This window comes from Staurois parvus, unplaced genomic scaffold (assembly GCF_062004578.1).
Source record: "Staurois parvus isolate SC_StPar_1 unplaced genomic scaffold, SC_StPar_1.0 ptg003914l, whole genome shotgun sequence".
Taxonomy (NCBI): domain Eukaryota; kingdom Metazoa; phylum Chordata; class Amphibia; order Anura; family Ranidae; genus Staurois; species Staurois parvus.
Window position 1 is genome coordinate 11975 of NW_028321709.1, and position 13522 is coordinate 25496.

Consider the following 13522-nt stretch of genomic DNA (forward strand, 5'->3'; position numbering starts at 1 on the left):
GCTACACTTTTATTTTTTAATACATTTTAATGCAGTTTAATTTGTTCAATCGTGATCACCCCGCAAACCGTTTTTGAAGCCCCGAAGAAGTGGGGACCTGTCCCCCGAAACAGGTACTTATTTAGGAATGATCATGAATATATTTCCAAGTGAGATGTCCCACCAGACACTCCCAACCACAGATCCTGGATTTGGTTCTTCGGATGGGTCGTTTCCTCCATCGTGCTCCGAGACGGGGCAGCCTGGGACCAGAACCAGGTCCACCCACCACGCCGCCCTCGCAGGATTACCTCCGCCAAAGTGAACGCAGCGCTTTGGATTTACACCGGAACAGCTCCTCATTCCCATTGGTCCAGAGCTATTGACCAGATACCGCAGTGGGATTGATATCTATAGCCATAGAAAGCCATAACAAAACAAAAACAAAAATAAAAAAACAAAACAAAATAAAAACCAAAAACAACCAAATATAAAAACAAACAAAAACAAAACTAAACTAAAAACAAACAAAAACAAAACAAAAAAACTAAAACCAAAAATAACAAACAAAATCAACAAAAATTAAAAAAATAAAAACAAAAACAAAACCAGTGCTCTAGGATCCATCCCAATTATTTCCCAAAACATTTCACTTACATAAAAAAAATTAAAAATAATAATAATTGTCCATAAATTCCAGGTGCGGATGGTCCGGAGATTGGAGAATGAAACCCGAAGTATTTCTGCTCATGTCTGTGCGGACGGATATTATCCAAAGGAAACCATCGCTATAGATGAAGGTCCATCCCAATCATTCCGTGTGACGTCATCATGTTAGACAGACACATGGGGCTCATCATCCGTCTGTCAAATGTCGCTGAGGCAATGCCAGCCCCTATCTGCGGTCTGCGGTACTGCGCCTCACTTCTTACCAGCCAAGTATAATGTTATCATCCTATTTACATCAGAAACATTCGCTGGCCGTCCGTATAGGGAAGGGGCCCCCATACATGTCACATATAGCCGAGGGGTCCCCATACATGTCACATATAGCTGATGGTCTGCCATACATGTCACATATAGCGGAGGGGTCCCCACACATCTCACATATAGCCGAGGGGTCCCCACACATCTCACATATAGCCAAGGGGCCCCCATACATGTCACATATAGCTGATGGTCTGCCATACATGTCACATATAGCGGAGGGGTCCCCACACATCTCACATATAGCCGAGGGGTCCCCACACATCTCACATATAGCCGAGGGGTCCCCACACATCTCACATATAGCCGAGGGGTCCCCACACATCTCACATATAGCGGAGGGGTCCCCATACATCTCACATATAGCCAAGTGGGCCCCATACATGTCACATATAGCCGAGGGGCCCCCATACATGTCACATATAGCAGGTCCTCATACATCTTGCATATAGCGGAGGGGCCCCCATACATGACACATATAGCCAAGGGGCCCCCATACATGACACATATAGCCGAGGGGCCCCCCCATACATGACACATATAGCCGAGGGGCCCCCCATACATGACACATAAAGCCGAGGGGCCCCCATACATGACACATATAGTGAAGGAGTCCCCATGCGCATTACATATAGCAGAGGGGTCCCCATATATGACAGATATAGCAGACGGGTCCCCAAACATCTCACATATAGGGGAGGAGTCCCCATACATATAAAACGGAGGGGTCCCCATGCATGTCACATATAGTGTATGGGTTCCTATATATGACAAATATAGTGGAGGGGTCTCCATATATCTCACATGAAGAAGAGGGGTACACATGTATCTCGCATATTGTTGAGGGGTCCCAATATACAAATATATTAGAGGGGATCTTATGCATCTCAGAGATAGTCAAGGGGTCCCCATGTATGTCTGATATTGTGGAGGGATTCCTATGTATCTCACCCATAGTGGAGAGGTCCCTATACATCTCACAGATAGTCAAGGGGTCCCCCTGTATGATTCCTATACATCTCACATAGTCAAGGGGTCCCCCTGTATGATTCCTATACATCTCACAGATAGTCAAGGGGTCCCCCTGTATGATTCCTATACATCTCCCATATAGTTGAGTCTCTGTATCTCACATATAGGTCCCTATAAATCACACATATAGTGGAGAGACCCCTGTACATCTCACATATAGCAGAGGGGTCCCCATACATCTCACATATAGCAGAGGGGTCCCCATACATCTCACATATAGCAGAGGGGTCCCCATACATCTCACATATAGCAGAGGGGTCCCCATACATCTCACATATAGTGGTTGGGTCCAAATGTATGTCAAATATATTAAAGGTGTTCCTATGCATCTCACAGATAGTCAAGGGGTCCCCATGTATTTCAGATATAGTTTTTGGGACGGTCTTTTACATCTTACATATAGTATAGGGGTCTCTATAGTAGAGAAGGTCACATGTATGTCACGTGTAGTGGAGGGGTCCCCAATTATATCACACAATGCAAAATATAGTGGGGGGTCCCATACATGTCAAGTAGAGTGGAGGGGCCCCCATACAACTCTCATATACAAGATGGGTCCCCATATTTCACACCTATAGTGGAGGGGCCCTCATGCATCTCACATATACAAGGGGGGTCCCTGTATTTCACACCTATAATGGAGGGGCCCCCATACAACTCACATATACAAGAGGGGTCCCCATCTTTCACATCTATAGTGGAGGGCCCCCATACAACTCACATATACAAGAGGGGTCCCCATCTCTCACACCGATAATGAAGGGGCCGCCATACAACTCCCATATACAAGAGGGGGTCCCCATCTCTCACACCTAAAATGGAGGGCTCCCCAATTATATCACACAATGGAAAATATAGTGGGGGGGTCCCATACATGTCAAGTAGAGTGGAGGGGCCCCCATACAACTCTCATATACAAGAGGGGTCCCCATCTCTCACACCTATAATGAAGGGGCCCCCATACAACTCCCATATACAAGAGGGGTCCCCATCTCTCACACCTAAAATGGAGGGCTCCCCAATTATATCACACAATGGAAAATATAGTGGGGGGGTCCCATACATGTCAAGTAGAGTGGAGGGGCCCCCATACAACTCTCATATACAAGAGGGGTCCCCATCTCTCACACCTATAATGAAGGGGCCCCCATACAACTCCCATATACAAGAGGGGTCCCCATCTCTCACACCTAAAATGGAGGGCTCCCCAATTATATCACACAATGGAAAATATAGTGGGGGGGTCCCATACATGTCAAGTAGAGTGGAGGGGCCCCCATACAACTCTCATATACAAGAGGGGTCCCCATCTTTCACATCTATAGTGGAGGGGCCCCCATACAACTCATACAAGAGGGGTCCCCATATTTCACACCTATAATGGAGGGGCCCCCATACATCTCCCATATACAAGAGGGGTCCCCATCTTTCACACCTATAGTGGAGGGGCCCCCATACATCTCCCATATACAAGAGGGGTCCCCATCTTTCACACCTATAGTGGAGGGGCCCCCATACATCTCAGTGTAAAGCCCGGCATTGCCCGTCACACGCCTTCTGCACGGGTCGCCATCACTTGGACCTTAGAAGAGAGGGACCACGACTACAACCCCGGACCAGTTTGTCTCGTTTTATCGATGTGCCCCTACACACTGCGACCCCTACGCGGTTTTTAGGCCGCTGTCCATCAAAATAAATACAATTCCGGGTTGGGGGCCCCGCTCGGGGGGGTCTCTCACACGTGTGCAGCCTGGGCCGCCTTCTCCACCCGAGGAGCCAATCAGCCCTTTTCCTTAGATCTAAACATGAGTAAGAAAGTCCCAATCGTCTCCCGATCACCGAACACCCCGTGCAGCAGTCCTCCGCCCTCTGTCCAATCACACGCGTTGCGCACACTGCGCTCATTCCGTCACGGCGACGCCCCCCGCAGGGCACCGTTAAAGTTTGCTGAGGAACATTAGCAAGGAGGAGTGAAATTCTTCAGGTCTGTCCATGTAACATGCATGCCCCGCCCCCTTCAGCGGGCTGAGGGTGTGGTTGGGTAGGTTCTGCAGGCTCTCCAGGGATTGGCTGCCCAGATTGGTGTCCAGTGTGCCGTAGACGATGAGGGTGGGGACCTGTGGGGAGTACAGAAAAATATGGCGTCATTTTTAGAACATTTTCCCTGTAATTTCTCTAATAGATGAATTCCTATAATCACATGATTGGGAGGGGATTGGAACACCTGAATCACATGATTGGGAGGGGATTGGAACACCTGAATCACATGATTGGGAGGGGATTGGAACACCTGAATCACATGATTGGGAAGGGGATTGGAACACCTGAATCACATGATATGGAGGGGATTGGAACACCTGAATCACATGATATGGAGGGGATTGGAACACCTGAATCACATGATTTGGGAGGGGATTGGAACACCTGAATCACATGATAGGGAGGGGATTGGAACACCTGAATCACATGATAGGGAGGGGATTGGAACACCTGAATCACATGATAGGGAGGGGATTGGAACACCTGAATCACATGATAGGGAGGGGATTGGAACACCTGAATCACATGATATGGAGGGGATTGGAACACCTGAATCACATGATATGGAGGGGATTGGAACACCTGAATCACATGATTGGGAGGGGATTGGAACACCTGAATCACATGATTGGGAGGGGATTGGAACACCTGAATCACATGATTGGGAAGGGGATTGGAACACCTGAATCACATGATATGGAGGGGATTGGAACACCTGAATCACATGATATGAAGGGGATTGGAACACCTGAATCACATGATTTGGGAGGGGATTGGAACACCTGAATCACATGATAGGGAGGGGATTGGAACACCTGAATCACATGATAGGGAGGGGATTGGAACACCTGAATCACATGATAGGGAGGGGATTGGAACACCTGAATCACATGATATGGAGGGGATTGGAACACCTGAATCACATGATAGGGAGGGGATTGGAACACCTGAATCACATGATAGGGAGGGGATTGGAACACCTGAATCACATGATTGGGAGGGGATTGGAACACCTGAATCACATGACATGGAGGGGATTGGAACCCCTGAATCACATGACATGGAGGGGATTGGAACCCCTGAATCACATGATATGGAGGGGATTGGAACCCCTGAATCACATGATTTGAAGGGCGGGGCCCAATACTTTCAGCAATATAGTGTATATAGGAAGCCGGGCCGACAGCCCACCAGGCCCCGCCTACATCTATATGATCATTGATGGACTGACCCTATACAGCTGCTGTGGGCCTTTATATCTGACCGATGGACTTACCCTCTGCAGTCCCAGGCTGGGTCTACCCTCCGCCCATCATGTACCTACCTGGATCTGCTGGTACTGCTGCGGCTTGAAGCTTTTGGTCCCGACAGGGGCGATGGGGACAAATGCTCGGAGGCGGTCCGGATGCTGAAGGAGGAGGGGCAAGGAGAACAGGCCGCTCATGGATGGACTGATGAGAACCGGCTGGCGGGCCCCCAGGGACTCCATGATGTGCAGCAGGTAGTCTGTGCGGCCTTTCTCTGACGACATCGGCTGAGCCTGCAGTGATTGGCCGTATCCTGGAATGAGAGACACGCGGGGCCCATCAGATCTCAGACATTCGCCGGGAAATCAGAAAAACATTCAAAAAGCTGAATTCTGAGACTGACAGCCAATCAGATCCCAGAAATGGGCCCTTTTATGTCATATGATCCAATGCAGCATGCGGAAATGTGCATTACCATGGCAACATACACCAGGAGCAGTGCGGTCAGTCTGCCTATTGTTTATAAACATCGATCAGACGGGAGATGGAGAGATACAAAGTAACATTGTTTATAAACATCGATCAGACGGGAGATAGAGAGATACAAAGTAACATTGTTTATAAACATCGATCAGACGGGAGATGGAGAGATACAAAGTAACATTGTTTATAAACATCGATCAGATGGGAGATGGAGAGATACAAAGTAACATTGTTTATAAACATCGATCAGACGGGAGACGGAGAGATACAAAGTAACATCGTTTATAAACATTGTTCATAGTAGAGACAAAGCAGTGGCACAGCTGGCAGATCTCCCAGGACAGGTGCACTTTACCCATCAATGGTGGGGGGGAGGAAATATCACGGTTTATTTCATTAGAATTACCTGGCAGGTCGACGGCCAGCGCCCGATATCCGTGTTCCGAGAGGATCTGCAGAGTGCCCAGGTTTTCCCAGGTCTGTGAGGTGAAGGATTGGCCGTGTAACAGGAGCACCGCAAACCTGGAACACCGAGAATGGAAAATGTTTATCATGAACGCACCTCCTCACACGCACTTCCTGTTACAGGGTGACAACTCTCTGCCCCTGTCTCCGAATCCCTGTCCTGTGTTGTCACCCTGTCACAGGAGCTTTCCTCCCCCAGCCTGACTGGCCCCACCCCTTTCCTCCCCCAGCCCGACTGTCCCTGGTCCCTCCCCTTTCCTCCCCCAGCCTGACTGTCCCTGGCCCCACCCCTGGTCCCGCCCAGTGGCGGACTGACCATTTGGAAACTTGGGCACTGCCCGAGGGCCCGGGGTCAGTAGGGGGCCCCATGAGATGTCCCTGGTACCTTTTTCATAGGCTTTTTTGAGTTTGGGCAAGGACACAGGGGCCCCATGATCCCCTATTGCCCGGGGGCCCCATGAGTTGTCAGTCCGCCCCTGGTCCCGCCCCTTTCATTCGCTGGATTCCACTCCTTTCAATCATGGAAGCAGGGGCGGACTGACAACTCATGGGGCCCCGGGCAATAGGAAATCATGGGGCCCCTGTGTCCTCACCAACACTCAAACCACACCCAAAAAAGCCTATGAAAGGTACCAGGGGCATCTCATGGGGCCCCCTACTGACCCCGGGCCCTCTAGCGATGCCCGAGTGCCCAAATAGTCAGTCCGCCCCTGCATGGGAGTCAGCATCACAGGTGGGCGTTACCTATGCAAATACAGCCTGCCTAGGAATGCCCACTCCTCCAGGCTGACACCCGCCCACCCAGGCATTTGTTTTCATTTACATAACTCCTCCCATCTGCTTGCATCAGGGGCTGAGGTCTCTTGAGAGGAGTAATGAATCGGGGGGACCCCTCCCACCAGCCATGATCTGCCTGCGCTGCATAGAGAAGCACAGAGACCCAGTGATGACCTCACTTCAGGCGCAATAAAAAATGAAAAAGGCTTTCTTTAAAAAAAAAAAATGCGGCGGAGGAGACCGCAGAACGCTCAGCCCCCCCGCAGCACATTTTTCCTGCGCGTCTCACCTGGATATTTGGGCCCCGAGGAGTCGTCTGTCCTGGGAATTCGTTGTTCTATATTTAGATAAGTCTCTGCAGACGTGTCAGTCGCACCGCCAGAGGCGGGGGAGGGGGAGGTGGGGGAGGGGCACTCATTTTCTGCAGCGTTCACAATGACGTCGCCGTCGGCTATAACAACAAAAATCTGCCTCCAGTTATATCAGAGTCACGTTTGGGGGGTCACGTTATATCGCTGCTTTGGGGGTCCCATGTGTCAGATTATCGCTGCCTTGGGGGTCCCATGCCTCGGATTATCGCCGCTTTGGGGGTCCCATGTGTCGGATTATCGCCACCTTGGGGGTCCCATGTGTCGGATTATCGCCACCTTGGGGGTCCGATGCCTTGGGGGGGTTTTTTTGCCATTCGTGTCCCCATTGGGAAGATTTCCCTTCACTTCCCATCCCATCGCCAAACCAGGAAGTGAGAGGAAATCCCAGAAGTTGTGTCCCCATTGGAAGAATTCCCCTCTATTCCTATTTCTGGTGACAACCTAAAATTTGGGATCTCCTCTCACATTGGGTAAATAGAGACGGGGTCACAGAAAGCAATGTTTGGACCCCCCGTCAGGTTTTTTTAAAATAGGGGTGTCACTAAAACAGGAAGTGAACCCCCCAAAGATCAGACTTGCATATACTGCGACTCTACTTAGTGAAGGAGACAAAAAAAAAAAGAACTTGTCACTGAAACAGGAACAGAGAGAAATGTTCCGTTGGGGACACAAGTCCCAGCCATTGCCCTCTGAAATGGAATTTCCAGTCACTTTGCTTCTTTTTTATCCCCCTCACTTCCTGTTGTGTCTCCTGGGACAGGAAGTGAAGGGAAATCTCCCCATGGGGGACACAGAGAGCAACAATAAACTGATATAGGGGGAGGGGCAAAGGAGGTGGGAAGGGGGAGGGGCAAAGAAGATGGGAAGGGTTAACCCTTTCCTACTCCATCCAAAGCTATGCACATGCTCAGTACTGAACCCTCAAACCACAATTACCCCCCCCCCCCCCATTTGCAGTGCGGCCGGGGTATTAGTGACCAGTCACACCGCTGCGATTTAAGATCGAGCCATTTGTGTGCGATTTCTGAAGACTTTATTGCGACTTGTGAAGATTTTCACCCATTTCTTGCGATTTGCAGAGCGATTTCCATTCTATTCCATGTCTGTGAAATCGCAACAAAACTGCAGAAAAAGTCCCAAAGAACTACTTTAGGAATGACAGCAAATCGCAGGTTCGGACGCCGACATTCACAGTCATTAGATGCGATTTCAGGTGTGATCTCAATTCGCATTTTGCACCGGTGTGACTCGGTACTGACAGTGAAGTCGCACGACTGGGATCAGTGTGACTGGAAGATGTTCGATGCGATTTCAGATGTGATCTCAATTTGCAAATTGCGCCTGAAATTGCACCGGTCTGATGGGGCACTGCAGTGAAGTCGCATGACCTGGAGGGGGAGGGAATGTTAGATACGATTTCAATTCAGGAATCGCACCGCTGTGACCGGGCGTCGGCTGCATTCACATTTTGCAAGAACTACTTCAGAAATGGCGCTGCTGTAAATCGCAGAAGTTGAGCCGCTGACATTCACATTCGTTCGATGCGATTTCAGATGCGATCTCAATCCACAATTCGCAGCGATGTGACCCGGTACTTACAGTGAAGTCGCAGGATTTCACAGTCGGGATCGGTGTGACTTGTTAGATGCGATTTCAATTTACGAATCGCACTGGTGTGACCGGGCGCCGGCTGCATTCACATTTTGCGTCACGCCAAATCAAACTGCGCTTTTTCACCGCATCCATAACCGACCTGATGATTTTGCAAATCGCAGCGGTGTGACCCGGTACTTACAGTGAAGTCGCAGGATTTCATAGTCGGGATCGGTGTGTGGGGGGGTGTTAGATGTAATTTCAGGTGCGATTTCAATTCAGGAATCGCAGTGGTGTGACCGGGCGCCGGCTGCATTCACATTTTGCGTCACGCCAAATCAAACCGCGCTTTTGTGCCGTACGCACAGCCGGCACGATGATTTCCTCGCCTGCCCTGCATGCGGCAAAGTCGCTCCGGTACCTTGGTGAGTTTTGCGCGTTTAGTCGCTTCTTCTCAAGTGTGCGCCCAGGGATGGACTGACAACTCATGGGGCCCCCGGGCAATAGGGGATCATGGGGCCCCTGCAGGGGCGGACTGACAACTCATGGGGCCCCCGGGCAATAGGGGATCATGGGGCCCCTGCAGGGGCGGACTGACAACTCATGGGGCCCCCGGGCAATAGGGGATCATGGGGCCCCTGCAGGGGCGGACTGACAACTCATGGGGCCCCCGGGCAATAGGGGATCATGGGGCCCCTGCAGGGGCGGACTGACAACTCATGGGGCCCCTGAGCAATAGGGGATCATGGGGCCCCCGGGCAATAGGGGATCATGGGGCCCCTGCAGTGGCGGACTGACAACTCATGGGGCCCCCGGGCAATAGGGGATCATGGGGCCCCTGCAGTGGCGGACTGACAACTCATAGGGCCCCCGGGCAATAGGGGATCATGGGGCCCCTGCAGGGGCGGACTGACAGCTCATGCGGCCCCCGGGCAATAGGGGATCATGGGGCCCCCAGGCAATAGGGGATCACGAGGCCCCTGCAGGGACGGACTGACAACTCATGGGGCCCCCAGGCAATAGGGGATCACGGAGCCCCTGCAGGGACGGACTGACAACTCATGGGGCCCCCGGGCAATAGGGGATCATGGGGCCCCTGCAGGGACGGACTGACAACTCATGGGGCCCCCGGGCAATAGGGGATCATGGGGCCCCTGTGTCCTTGCCCAAACTCAAAAAAGCCTATGAAAGGTACCAGGGGCATCTCATGGGCCCCCTACTGACCCCGGGCCCTCGGGCAGTGCCTGAGTTTCCAAATGGTCAGTCCGCCGCTGGGTGCGACTTTATTTTTTTGCCGCGTTTCCCGATGAACGGCGATGCCAGCGCTCCGGGGCGGTTTTATGTGCGTTCGCTGCGTTCTGGTCGGCGGATGGGGCTCCTGGTCCCGGAATGTGGCCCTCCCCAGGTGTACCATATGGGGCCACCTCACCTCTCGGCCGGGCCGCCCTCCAGGGCGCTGCGCGGCGTGGCCTCCCGGTAGAAGGTGGGCCAGTCCCCGGACAGGGTGGCGGTCCTCACGCTGACGTTCATGCTGTCCTGGGGGTCCGAGCGCGCGCTCTCCACTCTGGGCTCCTCCAGGTCCGGCTTGGCGGAGGGGAGAAGCAGGTAGAGGAGGACGGAGATGGACAGAACCAGAAGCAGGATGGCCAGCTTGTTCCGACCCAATCCCATCCTTGGAGGGAGCGCGGCCCCCGGGGGGAGCGCAGAGCTGCGATTTCTTCCCACACGATCCCCAACCGCTGCTGCTGCCTGTGTGACGGCTGATCCCCACCCCAGCTGCAGCCTGCCCCTCCCCCACCCCTCTCCTTCCTCCTCCCCTCTACTGATCCTCTACAGGGGAATGGCAGCTTCTGTCGCTGTCCAATCACACGGGCGGCTCGCTTCGGGGGCGGAGTCCCTCCATCGAATCCTTCATTTGTAACAACTGCGGAGGAAACTTTCATCCCGAGGCGCAGATCGCGTTTCATCCGTTCCTGCGGTGCGTTTCATCCGTTCCTGCGGTGCGCTTCATCCGTTCCTGCGGTGCGTTTCATCCATTCCTGCGGTGCGTTTTGCGTTTTTGCACATGCGTTTTACAGGGGGAGGGGTTTAACTTGTTCCCGGGCAGAATAAAACACAAAACGCATCAAAAATGCACTACATGTTTTTCTGCAGCGACTTCATTGGAGTCCATAGAACCAAAAATGCAACGTTTTGCGTTTACAAAAGTCCCTGAGCCGGGTTCACACGGATGCGGCACGTCGCATGTCACGTCCTGCAAATCGCATCCCTGTGCACGTCGCATGTCACATGTCCTGCAAATCGCATTCCTGTGCAGATCGCATGTCACATGTCCTGCAAATCGCATTTCTGTGCAGATCGCATGTCACATGTCCTGCAAATCGCATCCCTGTGCAGATCGCATGTCACATGTCCTGCAAATCGCATTCCTGTGCAGATCACATGTCCTGCAAATCGCATTTCTGTGCAGATCGCATGTCACATGTCCTGCAAATCACATCCCTGTGCAGATCGCATGTCACATGTCCTGCAAATCGCATCCCTGTGCACGTTGCATGTCACATGTCCTGCAAATCGCATTCCTGTGCAGATCACATGTCACATGTCCTGCAAATCGCATTCCTGTGCAGATCACATGTCCTGCAAATCGCATTTCTGTGCAGATCGCATGTCACATGTCCTGCAAATCGCATCGCTGTGCAGATCGCATGTCACATGTCCTGCAAATCGCATCCCTGCGCACGTTGCATGTCACATGTCCTGCAAATCGCATCCCTGTGCAGATCGCATGTCAGATGTCCTGCAAATCGCATCCCTGTGCAGATCGCATGTCACATGTCCTACAAATCGCATTCCTGTGCAGATTGCATGCAAATTCTGTGCAGTGCGATCGGAGGCGTACATTTTTTATGGATCAAATCGCACCGCGTCCGCGCCAAAAACGTGCTCGACCCTTTTTTTTTGTCCGCACTAGAATCGGATCGCACGGATGTTTGCACCCATGCGATCCGATTCTGCACATCGCACTGCGTTTTGCGAAGTGATTCCGGGGTGTTAACATACAAACCCGCGGCGGCTCGCATGAACGGTGTGCGATTGTGATGCGGTGCGGAATTCGCACTGAAAACGCTGCAAACGCATCAGGCTGAGCCCAGGATCACACTAACCCCGGGTTCATCTCTATGCGTTTTCCGCTGCATTTTGCAGAAACGCACAGCAGTCCATGTAACATGATTTCCTATGGGACGGGTTCACATCTCCGCGTTTTCACCTCGCTGCGTTTATATGGAAATGGTCCGGGCCAGTTCACACTCCATGCGTTTCAGTTGCTTTTTTTTCCTGCATCCAAAACGCACAGAAAGCCGGTGATATGGTTGTCAGTGTCATCGTTCACATCAGCGCTCGCAGTTCCGGTGCGTTCCGGATGCCGAGAAAAAATTAGAACAGGCTGCGGTATAGAAACGCAGTCCGGATGCGTTCCAGACATGTTTCCGATGCGTGTTTTTGCCATGTTCTGGTGTGTTTTTTATGCATTCTGGACCAGTTCACGCTTCATGCGTTTCAGTTGCTTTTTTTCTGCATCCAAAACGTCGGCGAGATGGTGGTCGGTGTCATAGTTCTCATCAGCGCTCGCAGTTCCGGTGCGTTCCTGTTGAAGAAAAAAAAGTAGAACAGGCTGCATTTTTTTGCACAGAACTGCGCTGGAACGTGGTAAAACGCATAAAAAACGCACCGGAATGTACATATCCCTATTGAAACTGAAGAAAGAGACGGGAAAAAATGAACTGGAATGCATAAAAAACGCACCGGAACGCTTAAAAAATGCATCAAAAACACCGGAATGCATCAAAAACACGCATGCGGAAACGCATCTGGAATGCATCTGGACTGCGTTTCTGTAGTGTGACGCGGCCCTCAGGGACTTTTTTCAAAACACAAAAAGTTGCGTTTTTGGTTTTATGGACTTCCATTTTTGCTGCGTTTTTTTATCAGTTTGGCTCACATTATAGAAACTCAGTCCACATGCGTTCCGGACGTGTTTCCGATGTGCGTTTTTCACAATCCTGTTTCAGTTGCTTTTTTTCTGCATCCAAAACGCACAGAAAGCCGGTGATCTGGGTATCGGTGTAATCGTTCACATCAGCGCTCGCAGTTCCGGTGCGTTCCTGTTGAAGAAAAAAAAGTAAAACAGGCTGCATTTTTCCTGCACAGAACTGTACGGGAACGCGGTAAAACGCATCAAAAACGCACATGTCCCTATTTAAATTGAAGAAAAAGAGGGGGGGGGGGAAATGAACCGAAAGCAAAAACGCACCAGAATGCGCCAGAAACATATGCAAAAATGCATCTGGAACGCATCTGGACTGCATTTCTGCAGTTCAAACAGGCCCTAAATAGGGACATGTGCGGTCCGGTGCGTTTTTGATGCGTTTTACCGCGTTCCAGTATGGTTCTGTGCAGGAAAATGCGGCCTATTCTTTGTTTTCTGCAACTGAAACGCATGTCATGTGACCCGGCCCTCCGGGAATTTTTTGACCGCGAAAAGTC

General features: G+C 51.4%; 1 protein-coding gene across 1 annotated transcript; it reads right to left on the reverse strand.

The window, feature by feature from the left end:
• Window positions 1-3612: 3612 nt before the first annotated feature.
• On the reverse strand, window positions 3613-10752 carry LOC149427286 (protein ABHD14A-like). Its single transcript, XM_089668166.1, has 4 exons — window positions 10404-10752; window positions 6175-6290; window positions 5363-5598; window positions 3613-4115 (listed from the first exon to the last, which is right to left on the reverse strand). The coding sequence occupies exons 1-4, from the start codon at window positions 10643-10645 to the stop codon at window positions 3936-3938; spliced, it is 774 nt and encodes a 257-aa protein (XP_089524292.1). The 5' UTR covers window positions 10646-10752; the 3' UTR covers window positions 3613-3935.
• Window positions 10753-13522: the final 2770 nt, after the last annotated feature.